Source organism: Ipomoea triloba, chromosome 14 (genome assembly GCF_003576645.1).
Source record: "Ipomoea triloba cultivar NCNSP0323 chromosome 14, ASM357664v1".
Lineage (NCBI taxonomy): Eukaryota > Viridiplantae > Streptophyta > Magnoliopsida > Solanales > Convolvulaceae > Ipomoea > Ipomoea triloba.
Window position 1 is genome coordinate 3058179 of NC_044929.1, and position 16884 is coordinate 3075062.

The 16884-nt window shown below is 32.3% G+C and overlaps 2 protein-coding genes across 4 annotated transcripts in view; both read right to left on the reverse strand.

Moving 5' to 3' along the window:
* Positions 1-16884, reverse strand: part of LOC116004343 (methylecgonone reductase-like) — a 57416-nt gene that overhangs the window by 2337 nt on the left and 38195 nt on the right. For 2 of the 3 annotated variants that reach the window (XM_031244339.1, XM_031244342.1), the window contains exons 1-2: positions 1592-1970; positions 427-670 (exon numbers count right to left, since the gene is read on the reverse strand). In XM_031244339.1, coding sequence (XP_031100199.1) covers positions 427-670; positions 1592-1911 — 564 coding nt within the window. In that variant the 5' untranslated portion in view covers positions 1912-1970. Of the gene's footprint in view, positions 1-426; positions 671-1591; positions 1971-16884 lie in introns of those variants that run through there. The other variant, XM_031244340.1, reaches the window with a different exon arrangement.
* On the reverse strand, positions 11486-16184 carry LOC116004344 (methylecgonone reductase-like). Its single transcript, XM_031244344.1, has 4 exons — positions 15787-16184; positions 14751-14994; positions 12144-12323; positions 11486-11862 (listed from the first exon to the last, which is right to left on the reverse strand). Exons 1-4 carry the CDS (start codon positions 16104-16106, stop codon positions 11638-11640), a joined length of 969 nt encoding a protein of 322 aa, XP_031100204.1. The 5' UTR covers positions 16107-16184; the 3' UTR covers positions 11486-11637.

A 16884-nucleotide genomic window follows, 5' to 3' on the forward strand; every position in this document is an offset into this window, starting at 1 on the left:
TTTTTTTTTTTTTTTTTTTTTTTTTTTTTGAGTTTATCCCACTTTGGTCAGCAGAATAACAGGTCAACAATGTAAATATCTATTTTAACCCTGCTTGAAAGGGGAACTTTTTTTTTCGCCGAGAAATTGACGAAAAATCCGTCGAAATGATAATCTTTTCAACAAAAATAATAATCCTAAATCGAAATTGCAAGATTTGAAAGTGGTAGATCAATCCTGATAGTGTTACTATAGTCATGGGACTAAAAGTGTAATAAAACTCTGACTAGATCAATAATTCAGGGTGGATGAGCAACATATAATTCAGAGAAAAAAAATATCATTTTCAAGTCTTAATCCATTAAATATTACCTTTTGCGTATTCAAAGTTACAATTTAATAATACTCTGTGGGTACCAAATAAATAAATAAATAAATACTCCGTACCTGATTAACAGCAGGAGGAATGGTAGCATTCTGGAGGAGTTTAGAAATCTTAGTGGAAGTGAAGTTAGAGACTCCAATGGACTTAGCCAAACCCAATTTGTGACACTCTTCCATCCCTTCCCATGTCCCTTTCATGTCAAAAGGAATAATGTTTTCTGTTGTAACCACCAAGCTCTCTTTCGCATCCTTCATTCTTAGTGGCCAATGTACTAAATATAAATCCACATAATCTAGTCCCAACCTCCTACATTACAACAAATTTAGAAAAAGAAAAGTTATAATACATTTCTTTTAGTACTTTAACTCATCACAAAATTATTGATATGTAATGGCTACAATAAACTTCAACTAGTAATTCCCAATCCAACAATCAACAAATTAACATAGTATAATTTTTGCCAAATATTTTATGATCAAGCGGCATAACAACGGACAAAGATACAGAAGATACTAAACATTGGTCTTCTCGCCTAATAGGTGGCTGAGATACCATACTATCATCATGTCAGGTTAGGGTGTAAGAGCCTTAACGGTAAGAAAATTTTGCTTTTATGGGAAAAAAAAGGTTAATAATGTATCTATTATATGTTTAAATAATCCTAAATCTAATGACCCCTCACCCATTAAGTTATTACACCCACACTCCACTTTTTGACCACTAAACTATGTACTTGGGACAATGGATCTATTATTTGTGGCAATGATATTGATTAATTCATAATAATTAAAATCATGAAAATTAGACAAGGAAATAAATAATATGGCAAATATATAACATTTACTTCAAATTTCAAGTATTACGGTGTGTTTGGTAACCCGAAAATCCGGGCTTTTGGTCTTTAGCAACGTCCCAAAAATGCGGTAAACGAAAATTATTTTTCTTTAATTGATCAAGGAAAAGAAGCCAATTTTTCCAGAAAATAACTTCCGGAAAAATTATTTGGAAATGACTTCCTCTCCTGTTTCGGCGGACTTTATAGTCGAACTGCATAAGTATGACTCTCTCAAATAAAAGATAGCAAGTACGAATTCATAGTACACTATAACAGATTCAGTATTACTCGGAAAAACACATTCAAATGCAACCTTAGTATTATTATATATCACTCCATTATATTAATGAAAAACTCCAAAAGCAAAAAGCCAAAAGGCAAAGAAAGTTTACCCCAGGGATCTCTTGAGTGCCGGAAGGACAAGATCACGGTCCGTTTCGGTGATCCAAAGCTTAGAAGTGATGAAGAGTTGGTCGCGGCCGGAAACGAGGCCGCGTTGGATTGCGGCGGCCACCGCGCGGCCGAGGGCCTCCTCGGAGCCGTAGGCGGCGGCGGTGTCAAAGTGACGGTAGCCGATCTCAATGGCATGAATCAGAGATGAAACCAACTCGTCCTGGTCTGGGAGTGAGGGAAACGCAGTTCCCATGGCTAAAACTGGCATTTCATGCCCAGAGTTTAGCTTCACTTTTGGGACTTCAATCACTCCCTCCATATCTGATCTTCTAAAATGATACTAACTATCTAAGCTTCTTGTCTAGGGGCTGAACAAGATAAGAATCTGTGGCTTTCAGATAGATCAATATATGGCATTTATATAGGCATACAACACAAATTGATTTAATTCCATTTTTTGTCTAGATGACAATATACTTTTATCCATTTTTTTATTATAACATTCTCATTTGGTCCTAGTGTTATTGTCACATGACCATTTTAAGTCCTGTTTGGTAAATGACTGTTAGCTGATTGAGTTAGAAGGTATAATTAATTGATAATATTAACTGATTGTAGAAAAGTGTTTGGTAAATTAGCTGTTTGGTATAATTTCTTTTCTCAAAGAGCTAATTGAAAAGGTTGTTTCTAGTAACCTTTTGAAATTTAGTATTTTGGAGTTACAAAAGCTTATTAACCAAACACTTATATTGATTTTTTTAACTAAGTCAAACAACTAATAATAGTCAAATAGGCCAAAATTGGCTGATAGGCTAATTATTTACCAAAAAGAGCCTTAGTCTTCCTTCAGCAAAATCATTGAAATATTGTTAAATACAAAGACGTTTTAATCTTTTTTATACAAAGTATGTTTTCAACTATATTTTTTATGTTTTTTTTTTGAAAACATAAATAATTGAAGACCGAAATATTCTTGTATTTATCGATATTTAAACTATTTAAAAAAATCGATATTTTTTAAAAAAAATCGATATTTAAACTATTTTGTTGATAAATGACCAAAAATGGTCATAATCACAACAATATTAGGACCAAAAGTAGATGTTCTAATAAAAAAAGACTATAAGTGGATTGCCACCTATAAATCTAAGATTAAAAATGTAATTAACTCACGGCAAATTATACCATGGATCAAGGTCTACTTTACAACTCTGATCCAAAAATAACATCTCACATGTACTTTACACATTCTGTACATACTGTTGACCGTTTTTGTATCTATAGTTATTACTAGATTTTCTTATGCGCGATGCGCAAAATATAGGTGCCCAATATTAGTATTTTGTATTTAAATTTTAAATTTATTTAAATTTTAATATAGTAAATAATAATAATAATAATAATGTAAAATATTTTTATAAATTAGATATTTATATTTTAAAAAATAAGTAATATATAAATCTAATATTTAATGTGTATATATTATTATTATTGAAGAAGATAAGAAAATATATGGTGGATGCATGTGCATAGTAACAATAGTGGAAAAAATAACGGAAGTTATAACGGTAGGGGTATATTTATCTAAAATATTATGTAGTATAACTTTTATAGCATAATGTACAAAAAACTTAACAGAAAAAACGGACATAAATGAGGGATATAACCTTCATTCACATTTAGTATTATTATGTTTTTAGATATTATGTATCAATAATTATCAAGTTATTTATTTATTTGTACAGAACCTATTAATTATAGTTACATAATGTATTAACTAAAAGTATATATAATTTTTTTATCAGGGTTCAAAATGCAATACCGAATAATTGACATACAGCCAACTTGACCGTGGCCCAATGCAGAACAAAATAAAAAAGTACCAGCCAATGTGATAGCTCCTCAAACGTGATGACAACGGCGAAATGGACGTCCACTGCCAATACCTCCAAATCGCTGTACAATATTATTTAATGAAAGTTGCAGGTACTTCTCTGAGAGCTCTGTCCAATATCACTTTATTCAAAATTTTGTTCTATGTTAATGAAATTAAGGAAATTGTTTATTAATGATTTAATGTATCCTTTTTTTTATTCATTCAAATAAGTTAGTATTAAACAATAAATAGTAAAATAAGTTTTAAAAAGAAATGTCAAAGAAGATGGCCAACCGGCGGCCATCTATTTTTTGTTTTTTTTTAAAGCTTATTTACGGAGTATAATTTATTAATTTAATTTTGTAAATATTTATTTTTGAGTTGCAAGAAAACTCATAACTATTACCCAAGATATGCACAGGGTAAGCCATGTGTTATGACCCTAGTTGGCAAAGGATCACAAGAAACTAAAGAAAGTAAAATCAGTTTAGTTTGTTCCTGGCTGAATTATCGTGATTTACTTCCTCTCACATACTTTGTCGGGCCGGGGCATGGGGCCCGGTGTTGGGGATTCAACCTATAGGAGAAGATACATAAGATGATAACTACAGAAACATAAACAACAAATTATGTTATGAACCCGGGTCATTCACAATTTTAGAACTCTGTGTTCATAATTTTAGAAATCTATGTTCACAATTTTATAACTGTATGTTCACAATTTTAGAACTCTATATTCACAATTTCAGATCTTAATATACAAAATTACATTACTCAATATTAACAATTTTTGAACTCTATATTCACAATTTTGTTATATAGATTCAAAAATTGTGTTATACTGTTGAATACAAAGTTATGAAATTGTGAATATAGAGTTATGAAATTTTGAATATAGTGTTCTATAATTGTGAATATAGAATTCTGTAATTGTGAATATAGAGTTCTAAAATTTTGGACATAGAATTCTAAAATTGTGAATATGGACCCGGGTCCACTGCATAACAACCGCACATAAATGTTAACTGCAAATAAAAAATATGTTAACTGCTAATTATCATGTTATATGTCTGCAATTATAATTTTATGTGCCTTCAATTGTTTACAGGTATTGTTAAATGCAAATACAAATTTTTTTAATTGTATACACGTAATTTTTGGACTAAGGTTCACAATGCAATATGAAATATAATCCATGGTATAACAATTGCTAATAGTGAAACTTGAAAACTTGTGGTTACCAAGTAAACAAGCTTACTAACTTTGATTAGGTTGCCCAAAAGGTCATGAATAGGTTTTGCCGTTGGATGTACTACTATGGCTATGTTTGGTGGAGTTTATAGCTTATTTTAAGTTACAAATAAGTTATAAGCTCTGTTTGATAAAACATATAGAGTTTAAATTTTAAATATTTTGAAATGCTACAGAATCCTAATTTTCAAATTACTAATAAACATGAAAATTATAATAAAAGTAATCACAAATGGACATGGACATCATCTATAGAAAAGTGCACTCCATTGTGTTTTTTTTGGTAGATAATAGAGTTTTTGAGTCACTACTTGAGAATGTGTCTGAGTATACTCTATTCTTTTAATATTATAATTTTTGATTTTTTTTTCCAAAATTAATACAACTACCGACATGGTAGATAGTTTTGGCTATCACGAAGCAGCCACAGTTGCCTGTGAAAGAAGACATTCACGGTTATCTAAAAAAATTTGAATATTTCTTAGATGGGTATGGTCGTCATTGTAGACATTCGTGGCTGTTGCCGGATAGCCACAGCTGTCTGTGCAAGAAAATAGCTATGGTTCTCACCAGATGACCATGGATGTCATTGCTGATAGTCATGGTTGTCGTTATACAGCCACCATTGTTCGTGAAAGAAGACAACCGTGATTGTCTAAATTAAAAAAAAATAAAAATTAAACGGCTATGGCTATCTTACTAGATGGCCATGGGCGTCACCGTGGTTGTATTAATTAAAAGAATATATATATGTAAAAAAGAAAAAAAAAGCTAAAAGAAAAAGAAAAAGAAAAAGAAGTGACAAGTGTCAACGAAAGAAGCAACAACATGTTAAACATGTTTTTTTTTTGTTAGACCATGAGGTGTTTTGAGCAGACCCTAATTATAGGAGGTACCTTTAAGCCCATACAATACTCATATTAATCTCTATTCGCACCAGGCCGGCCCAATTAAGGGGCAAAGTACTGACCAATTAATTTAAGATTCAATAAAATATTTTAACCAATTTAAGGGGTTTGAACAGAGTTTTTTTCCTTTTTACTTAGGGGGCTCGATTAAAATATCCGTTTGCTTAAAGGCTAATTTAACCCTTTTTCCTAGAATAAAATACTCTTTCTTATATAGTCGCATAAGACTTGCTCTAATAAAATATAGGCTCCCCACTTCACATTCGCATCCAGTAAAAAATATTAAACATTATTAATGATGCTTTTTTTTTTCATTTTTAAATAGTGACAATTAAAGCATGTGTTCCATCTCAACTAAAAACCTAAGCTGATAGACGTGTGCGATGGATTTCCGAGCGCAACACGTGAAAGTCTCTTTTTGTGGGTGACGCGGAGATTCGAACCCATGATCTTTTGCATGGCTCTGATACCAAATTAAAGCATGTGCTCCATCTCAACTAAAAGCCTAAGCTGATAGTTGGACTGCACATATTATATTTATACTCACAGTGACGTAGGGGTTCAGCCGAAAAGCAAACTAGTCGGTCAGCACCATTAATGATGTGTTTTTTTTTTTTTTTTTTGAAGACCATTAATGATGTGTTGTTGAGTGTTGACAGCCACAAAATTGATATTGCAATTCCATGTCATCTTATATATTTTTAGTACTCATTCAAATAAATTAGTATTAAACAATAAATAGTAAAATAAGTTTTAAAAAGAAATGTCAAAAAAGATGGCCAACCGGCCATCTTTTTCTTGTTTTATTTTTAGCCTATTTACGGAGTATTATTTATCAAATTAAATTTTTGTATTTTTATTTTTTGCGTAAAGAGGAAAACCTACAACCACTACTTGGATATGTATGTGTGCACAGACTAACAACCTATTTGGTTTGTTGAAAAATATTTGAAGGGAAGTGGGATGGAAATTCCATGAAAAATGGATTTCATTGTTTGTTTGGTGGAAAATAAATTACCGGGAACACAAATTATATTGTTTGGTTGGATTTAGAATTGTAAAGAATAATAAGTATAAAGTCAATTATACCCCTACACGATAATAAAAACAATAATAATAATAATGATAATTAAAAAAAAGTTGGTGAGTACATAATTTCCTCCTTATTTTTCATGGAAAACAAAATACCAAGGGATGACCAGAAAAATGTTTTTCTCGTTCTTGAGGAAAATGTTTTCCAATGAAAAATGTTGGAAAATATTTTCCATCCAACCAAACAAAAGAAAATCTAATTTTTCTCAAATTCAATGAAAAAATTTGTCATTTAGGCCCAACAAGTCAATATCGCCTTCACTGAGACTCAAATCTATGACCCCCCATTTGAAAGAGTCACTTCATGCCGCTTGACCACAAGGTCTTTCAACAAACTCTTTATTCTTTGTTTTTTTTAGTACTTTTTTACTTATTTTTAAATTTGATTTTTTTGTGTTTAATTTTAATAGTACTTTTAGTTTTATTTCTAAATATATAAATTTTGTATACTAATATTAAACTTAATATTATGCAAAATAGAATTAAAAATAATTTCAGTCAAACCTTGTTAACTGAATCAAAAAACATAAAATGAGATGAGAGTATTATATTTTTATTTTGACTCAATCCATTTATCAGCCAAGAATCTATTAAATGATCTCACATAACAAAATTTCACTTAAACAAATTGTTTAAACTATGAACTGTCTACGCATAATACTATTTTGTTCGTAGTATCTTTTGTCACATGGGTCACTGACTGGGAATATTTCTTTGTCAGAACATTAAATTAAATCTGCACAAAAAGAAGCCTTACATTGCCTTTTTTATTCATTAAGGTATATTTTGAAAGAGTAATACTACATGTACTCTCACATTCTACTCCATTTTATATTCCCTGCTTATATGTCACTTTTTGATTCATTCAAAAATATGTGAGCCACAGTTTTTATTACTTTCTTTTTATTTTCCTCCAATAAAATCAAGACATGTGGCGTGAATTTTACTCTATTGGAGTACATATATCATTTTCCATTTTGAAATCCATAAACCTGATTTGAGAATTGAGCCAATCTAGATTATTAAAGAATTCTTAATAATAAAAAATGAAAAATTATTCACTGAATTTATAATTCATCCTCAACCCTGACTCGAGGAGATAATATAAATCATTCAATTAAACATAAAGATTTCACATTTGTTTATTGTGCACAAGAAGTCTCTTACCATTATCAATGAGACTCAATCCCAAGTTATTGTTTCTAAATTTTATCTGTGACTAACTGAGCTGTCCATGCGGAACTGGTCAACTGGATTTATAATCTTGTTTATTTATCTGCCAAGAAGGATAAGGGTCACACTTGTGTGAGACCTTCTCACGGATCTTTATTCGTGAGACGGGTCAGGTCGGATTGAATCAACCTGCAAATGTCATACTTATATGCTCAAATCTAATATTAATTAGGAATAAATTTTTGCCACTTATAAAGTAAAATGTAGTAGTTTTGAAGAAAAATGTATAGTAATAATTTTGCATTTTAATATAAAAGTATTATATTTTCCATCAAAAGTATTAGTTTTCTATAATAAGTAATATTTCCTTACTTATAAGGAAAAATATAATACTTTTTAAGAAAAAATGTATTACATTTACCATTATAAGTAATAAAATTTTTATTCCTGATTAGTATTACATTTGAACATATAAGTATGACATTTGTATGTATAAATATCACATTCTCACATTGACCCGACCTGACCCGTCTCATGATAGGTCGGTCTCAAACAAGTTTTTGTCCAAGGATGAAGCCCAGCTGGTTTCAGAAAACGTTATCCCCTTTTCAGCTTAGAATTTTGGTTTCGAGATACGAAAATCATCGTTGATTATATAATTTAGGGAAAAGGGTCAAATAAGCCCTCCAACTTTACCTAAGGAGTCAATTAGGCCCCTGAACATTTTAAAGTAGCAATTAAACCCATCAACATTATATTTTGATGCAAAAAAGTCCATAAGCCTATTAATGACCTGTGATCACAGGTCATTAAGATTCCGGTCAAATTTTCGGCACACTCAGGCTATATTCCGGCACAAAACCCAATGGTTGCCTTCTCCAGTGAGTCACCGGCGACCGCCGAACGGTCGCCCTTGACTTTTGTGCCGGAATATGGGTGCTGAAAATTTGACCGGAATCCTATTGACCTGTGATCACAGGTCATTAACAGGTTTATGGACTTTTTTGCATCAAAATACAATGTTGATGGGTTTAATTGCTACTTTAAAATGTTCAGGGGCCTAATTGACTCCTTAGGTAAAGTTGGAGGGCTTATTTGACCATTTTCCCTATAATTTATATTAGCTTGACCTTGAAAATTGAGTCAATGAGAGAACAATAAAATTTAACTAACGTGATAATTATGTGAATTTAAGAAATTTATAGTATGTTGGATGCAGCCATGCAAATTATATCTGGCAAATTATAGCCGTTCCAATAAAAATTGTGACCATGTGCCATATTTTAATTTGAACATTTTTTTTAAGTAATTTCTATATATAAATAATAGTTGTTTAAAAAGTTGTATCAAAGTTGCATCTAACAATTTTTCATTGACATTATCTTTTTGCTCATCCATTTGAGTTTGTTTTGTAATTAATTTTTCAAGAGCTCCTTTCTAAGATTGGGTTAGTTGTTCAATTCTTCTTTTCTTTTTACGCTTCTCAGACCCATATGTATATTTTCTAGAAGACATAATTATAAAATCCTAAGGAAAAAAAGAATTTATTTAGAAACTCTATAAATAAATAATTAATCAAGAAACAAATTCTTAAAACAATAAACAAAAATTATGAAAAATACGTAATTTTAATTACCTGTTAAGAGAATTGAAGAACTTAATACGTAATTTTAATTACCTGTTAAGAGAATTGAAGAACTTGAGACGTAATTTTAATTACCTGTTAAGAGAATTGAAGAACTTGAGACTTGAGAGTTTGTGTGATCAAGAAGAATTGAAGAATCAGTTGAGTTGCGGTCGGCGATCTATGAAATTACTGAATTGCGAATTGGGAATTTTTAAATTGTCAAATTTCGTTACGGTATTGCCATATTTTATAGGGTTGGGAAGTGAGAATTTACTAATTGTCTAATTAAGATGTGGGATTATGATTTATGAAATATAATTACCGAACGGAATTGGCAATGTTTTTGGATTAGGATATATATATATATATATATATATATATATATATATATATATATATATATATATATATATATATCATTTTTAAAGCAATTGTAAGTTGGACTCAATTTCATCTAGTCACAAATTGGTCAAATCTTCATACATTTAGCCTAATTTTTTCTAAACTATATATACATACAATTTTTTTTTTAAATATGAGCCCGTACGATCGCACATGTTAGACATGCTTATATACAGCCCTGCTATCTACCCATGATAAATTTCATTTTTGTAAGTTGAAAGTTTACTTTTAATTTATGAATGTTCATTTTCAAGTAGTATATTTAAAAATGAATATTATCTATAATAAAAAAATGAGCATTTCATATATATATTAAAAATGAGTATTTATATACATTAATTAGTAGTCAATTTTGCAATGTGGATCATAATCCACAATATAATAATTAGTTATGTCTTAACTCTTTTTTTTTTTTTTTTTTTTTTTTTTTTTTTTGCGCTAACGAAATTTTACATAGTGTTTAAAATATTGTAGAACGTATTTTTGTAGAATAAAAATGACATTCTATCATATAATAATTTTAGCCAGTTTAGTTTGTTAGATTGTTAGCGAGTTTTGTTCCTTCATTAATTTAACACAATTTTTTTCAATCCAAATAAATCATGATTCATTACTTAAAAAGAAGTAATTAACCTTAATCTTAATAATAATAACAATAACAATAAAAATAATAATGTTTCAAAACCTAAAACTTTATTACCTCCTCAACTTAAAGAAGTCATTTTTCAGATGTCTCCATCCCAAAGTTCCTTCACGATTCTTGAGCCAAGACCTAACATGCGTAGATGACAAGTAGTGGTGAAGATTCGAACAATCCGTGATAAGCTCTAATGACATCAAACCACGATTCTTGAGCCAAGACCATTTCCAATAATACCAATGGTATAAATAATTAGATTATATAAGCATGTTTATCTATATTTTTCTTTTTTAATATATATACAACTTCGCGAAGAATATGACTAAACTATTAAATACAGTAAAAAAATTCAACATACTCTTTTCAAAAAATAAAAATCAAAATACTCTACATATATTTCTGAAGATCATCATTATTGTCAATTGTCATTATTTAATTAGATAAGAGGGTGTTCATTTAAACAAGCTAGCTAGCTAAGAGAATATGCAATGCATGGATCATTAGAGTGTGATTGAAGTAGCTTCTTATTTATATATATATATATATATATATATATATATTGTTCATATTTACCGTTTTCGTGTCTTAATGCTAATTATTCCTTATATATGCGAAGATGACAAAATAGGTATATATCTACACAGAAGATATATATTCACTACAAATAAATTGGATATCAACTTATTTCTATAACTGAGTTGCTCAAGAACGAGCAAATTTACCTAATTTATACAAATCATAAACACTGATATATAAAATTTCTAAAGTTTCAGCATCAGATGCATACATAAACACATTGGCTACTAATTAGGCAATTATTTGCTCGAATTCAAGCAAGTAAAACATCAGAAAACATAATCAATCCAACCAATTTCTTCAATTGCACGATATAATATTCGATGTTATAATTTATATAATTGCTTATCGATCCAAAAATTCTTAAAATATTATAACAAATACATTCCGTGCAGGGTGAAAATACTAGTAGTAGTTCTAATAATAATAACAATAACAATAACAATAATGTTTCAAAACCTAAAGCTTTATGACCTTCCTCAACCAAAAGAAGTCATTTTTCAGACGTCTCCATCCCAAAGTTCCTCCACTGATTTGTATGGTCCATTTGAATGAATGAAAACCTCTCCTTTACATCCTCTACGCTGAGGTATTTGTTGAATCTTAGCAAGTTCTTCCTCTTCAAGTTCCCAATTAAAGATTTGAAGGTTTTGCTTCATCCTTTCGTGGTTAAAACTCCTTACAATTACACATGCTCCTTGTTGATACACCCATCTTAGTGCAACCTACATACATAGGATAAAGAAGATTAATATTTACCTCGGGACATAGCTCAGTGATTGAAAGGCCGAGTATATGACTTTGTGTAACATCCCGCAAATACTCAGGGTCAAATCCCCAAAGAGGTGAGACTCCAAAGTCAGTGCAACACTTAGAGTAGTGCATCATTAAGACAAATCCCGCAATTTACCTTCTCTCATCAAACCTAGGGCAGAGAGATTAGATACCGTTAAATTTGGGATTAAGTACCTTTCACTCCCATCAAAGTGGAGCAAGAAAGAATTACCTGTGCAGGGCTCTTGTGTTTAGCCATTGCAATATCTTTAAGTTGTGGGATCTCCAATAACCCAGGGTTGCCCCACAAGGCACCATTAGCTCCTAAAGGACTCCATGCACTAACATAAACTCCCTTTTCTCTACAAAACTCTAATAGTTTAGCTTGCTGCCATGCAACACTCATCTCCACCTGCCCAAAATACAGTATGAAAAAGGTATAAATTCAAATTGATTGGAATTTCATATATTAGTATATTACTACATGTATCTTTGATATACAAAGTATTACATTTGACTGTATTTATAATTTTGTCTAATCTACTACCAATGAATACTAAGAGCATCCCAAGAGTGATTTTTTGGGGAGGTTTTTCATAAGCAAAAATTTGGAGGTTCTTTTTTTTTTTTTTTTTTTTTTTTGTTTTTTTTACAATTAAGGGGTGGGGTTTTTAAAAAAATTGTTCTCCTGCATACCCTAAGAGCCCCCACGTCTTGGCCCAACAGAGCATTTGGGAGTCCGTAAGGACAGTCCAGATGGTAAGAGTGTTCGACCTACAACCGAGAGGTCGGAGGTTCGATCCTCAAACCCTTGGGTAGCCGGTCAGCTATGGGTAACCTAGGCTGGTTTACCTCCTTGTGGTCCTTTGCCGGCTAGAGTCACAGTGCGAGGAGAAAACCTCGTTAAAATAACAGAGCATTTGGGAGTATATAAATCATGATAACTCAGCTGAACATAGAAGCTAGACCTTTGCTTAAACAGATTATATTGTTGCAAACTAAGGCACATGTTCTTGTCGCACCCAACAAGCACGTGCATCGCACGTGCCAACTAAGCACAAAATTATGTCTGACAATTTCTTGTTTTTTATTTCCCCCTTTTTCCCAACCTTTTATCCTACATGGCAGGTAAAAAAACCCAGAAAAACTCAATTGACGAGGATGCTCTAACGTTGAGTTGTACCTAGTCATGTAGGTTTGGAATACCTACAAGGCTTTATTAGATATCATTAAACACCTTTTTTTTTTGAGAATTATCATTAAACACCTTTTATATACCTGATTAACAGCAGGAGGAATGGTTGCATTCTGAAGAAGCTGTGAAATCTTTATTGATGTGAAATTAGACACACCAATAGACTTAGCCAAATTTAAGTTGCAACACTCTTCCATTCCTTCCCATGTCCCTTTCATGTCAAAAGGAATAACATTTTCTGTTTCAATCTCAAAGCTCTCCGCAGCATCGTTCACTCTTAGTGGCCAATGTATTAGATATAAATCCACATAATCTAGCCCCAGCCTCCTATATATTAAAAGAAAATGAAAGTTTTGATATATAAACCACAATAAAGAATGTTCAAAAAAAAAAAAAAACCACAATAAAGTACTCCTTAATAATTTAAATACATACTTATTTTTTTCTATTTTTTCCAATTGTGGGTGGGGACAGTTGACCAGCAGATTTAAGACGGCTTCATAGCCAAATTAAAGTCAATAATATATCCCTTGACGATTAATAATTAAGGATGAATGAATCCATTCCACTCAATCTTATCAGTTTGAACCAAACATATAGACCAAATTTCAAATAACATTCAGATAATGTGTCCACAGTTTGCAGTTAATAGCTAACATTCTACGCAAATTATATGGTGGACCATGGTCCACAATGCACTGTGGACCGTGATTATATATGGCTGATACTGCAATTGTGTTGCACGGATACTGCAGTTGTGTTGAAAAGATACTCTAGTTGTGTTGAAAGAAAACTACAGTTACGCGAATCCATTCAACACAACTGCAGTATCCTTTCAACACAACTGCAGTATCAGTTCAACACAACTGCATTTACAGACGGATGAAATGGCCTCTGTTCCGCGCAAGTGCAGTTCCCTTTCAACACAACTGCAGTTTCCGTTCAACACAAACATTCTATGTCGCTATAAATAAATTAACNTTTTTTTTTTTTTTTTTTTTTTTTTGTGTTTTTTTTACAATTAAGGGGTGGGGTTTTTAAAAAAATTGTTCTCCTGCATACCCTAAGAGCCCCCACGTCTTGGCCCAACAGAGCATTTGGGAGTCCGTAAGGACAGTCCAGATGGTAAGAGTGTTCGACCTACAACCGAGAGGTCGGAGGTTCGATCCTCAAACCCTTGGGTAGCCGGTCAGCTATGGGTAACCTAGGCTGGTTTACCTCCTTGTGGTCCTTTGCCGGCTAGAGTCACAGTGCGAGGAGAAAACCTCGTTAAAATAACAGAGCATTTGGGAGTATATAAATCATGATAACTCAGCTGAACATAGAAGCTAGACCTTTGCTTAAACAGATTATATTGTTGCAAACTAAGGCACATGTTCTTGTCGCACCCAACAAGCACGTGCATCGCACGTGCCAACTAAGCACAAAATTATGTCTGACAATTTCTTGTTTTTTATTTCCCCCTTTTTCCCAACCTTTTATCCTACATGGCAGGTAAAAAAACCCAGAAAAACTCAATTGACGAGGATGCTCTAACGTTGAGTTGTACCTAGTCATGTAGGTTTGGAATACCTACAAGGCTTTATTAGATATCATTAAACACCTTTTTTTTTTGAGAATTATCATTAAACACCTTTTATATACCTGATTAACAGCAGGAGGAATGGTTGCATTCTGAAGAAGCTGTGAAATCTTTATTGATGTGAAATTAGACACACCAATAGACTTAGCCAAATTTAAGTTGCAACACTCTTCCATTCCTTCCCATGTCCCTTTCATGTCAAAAGGAATAACATTTTCTGTTTCAATCTCAAAGCTCTCCGCAGCATCGTTCACTCTTAGTGGCCAATGTATTAGATATAAATCCACATAATCTAGCCCCAGCCTCCTATATATTAAAAGAAAATGAAAGTTTTGATATATAAACCACAATAAAGAATGTTCAAAAAAAAAAAAAAACCACAATAAAGTACTCCTTAATAATTTAAATACATACTTATTTTTTTCTATTTTTTCCAATTGTGGGTGGGGACAGTTGACCAGCAGATTTAAGACGGCTTCATAGCCAAATTAAAGTCAATAATATATCCCTTGACGATTAATAATTAAGGATGAATGAATCCATTCCACTCAATCTTATCAGTTTGAACCAAACATATAGACCAAATTTCAAATAACATTCAGATAATGTGTCCACAGTTTGCAGTTAATAGCTAACATTCTACGCAAATTATATGGTGGACCATGGTCCACAATGCACTGTGGACCGTGATTATATATGGCTGATACTGCAATTGTGTTGCACGGATACTGCAGTTGTGTTGAAAAGATACTCTAGTTGTGTTGAAAGAAAACTACAGTTACGCGAATCCATTCAACACAACTGCAGTATCCTTTCAACACAACTGCAGTATCAGTTCAACACAACTGCATTTACAGACGGATGAAATGGCCTCTGTTCCGCGCAAGTGCAGTTCCCTTTCAACACAACTGCAGTTTCCGTTCAACACAAACATTCTATGTCGCTATAAATAAATTAACATTCCAATCCGTGACCTCCTATTTAGAAGGACGTGCTTAAGCTGAAGTTCTCTGGCCACTTGTTTTTATCTATGCCTTCAAATGTAAGAAGTAGCAATTCATATCCCAAATAAAAAGTAAAAAAGAGAAGGAAATTTACCCCAATGATCTCCGAAGGGCCGGAACTACAAGATGACGCTCAGTCTCTGAGCACCATAGCTTAGTACTGATGAAAAGTTGGTCGCGGCTCGCAACAAGTCCACGCTGAAGCGCTGCGGCTACGGCACGGCCCAGGGCCTCCTCGGAGCCGTAGATGGGGGCGGTGTCGAAGTGGCGATACCCCATCTCTATGGCGTCAATAAAGATCGATGTCAACTGCTCCGCCTCTGGAAGCCAGGGAGACGCAGTTCCCATGGCTAAAAGGGGCATTTGGTGACCGGAATTAAGCTTCGCCATTGGGACTTGAATCACTTCCTCCATATCTTCAAACAATGGTGTCTCTGCTTTTTTTTTTTTATTTTTTATTTTTTATTAGTTTTGGGTCTCCTCTATCTTCAGCTTAGATCTTGTGGATGGGAAATCTTGCTTTGTAGAACAAGTCAAGTTTGTGGACCATGTTTAAATCTTTAGTTATCACTTAGAATATGGAAAATTACTATTTTGTCCCTTCAATTATTTTCCAGCAAATTATTGTGTGAAAGTACATTTTTAATTTACATTATTTGTATATTTAATGTACATTATATAATATAATGTATATTCAGTACACAAATAATATATATTCCCTAAATACAATGTACATTTTTAATATACTAAAGGGAAATGGGCCAAATAAGTCTCTAAACATTACTTGAAAAGTTAATTAGACCCCTAAATATTTAAAAAGTACAATTAGATCCTTTAACATGTTAAATTGGAGTAAAGGAGCCCAAAAACCAGTAAGTTATTTACTGTTCAGGCGGAAATTCAACGACCGACGATGGTTCTGTTGTCGCTGGTCGCCGAATTTCCATCTAAACAGTAAATGACCTACGCACCTTAAGTTCTCAACTGCATAAGTAGCGCACCTTAAGCATAGAACCTACGCACCTAAAGAAGGAACACAACGAACCTTAAGTACAAGACCTACGCATCTTAAGAACAAGACCTACGCATCTTAAGTACAAACCCTACGCAACTTAAGTTTGACCGATCGATATGGAAAATGACCAAATTGCCACCGTATTTTTTTTAGTGTTGTTAATCTTGGACGTTGATT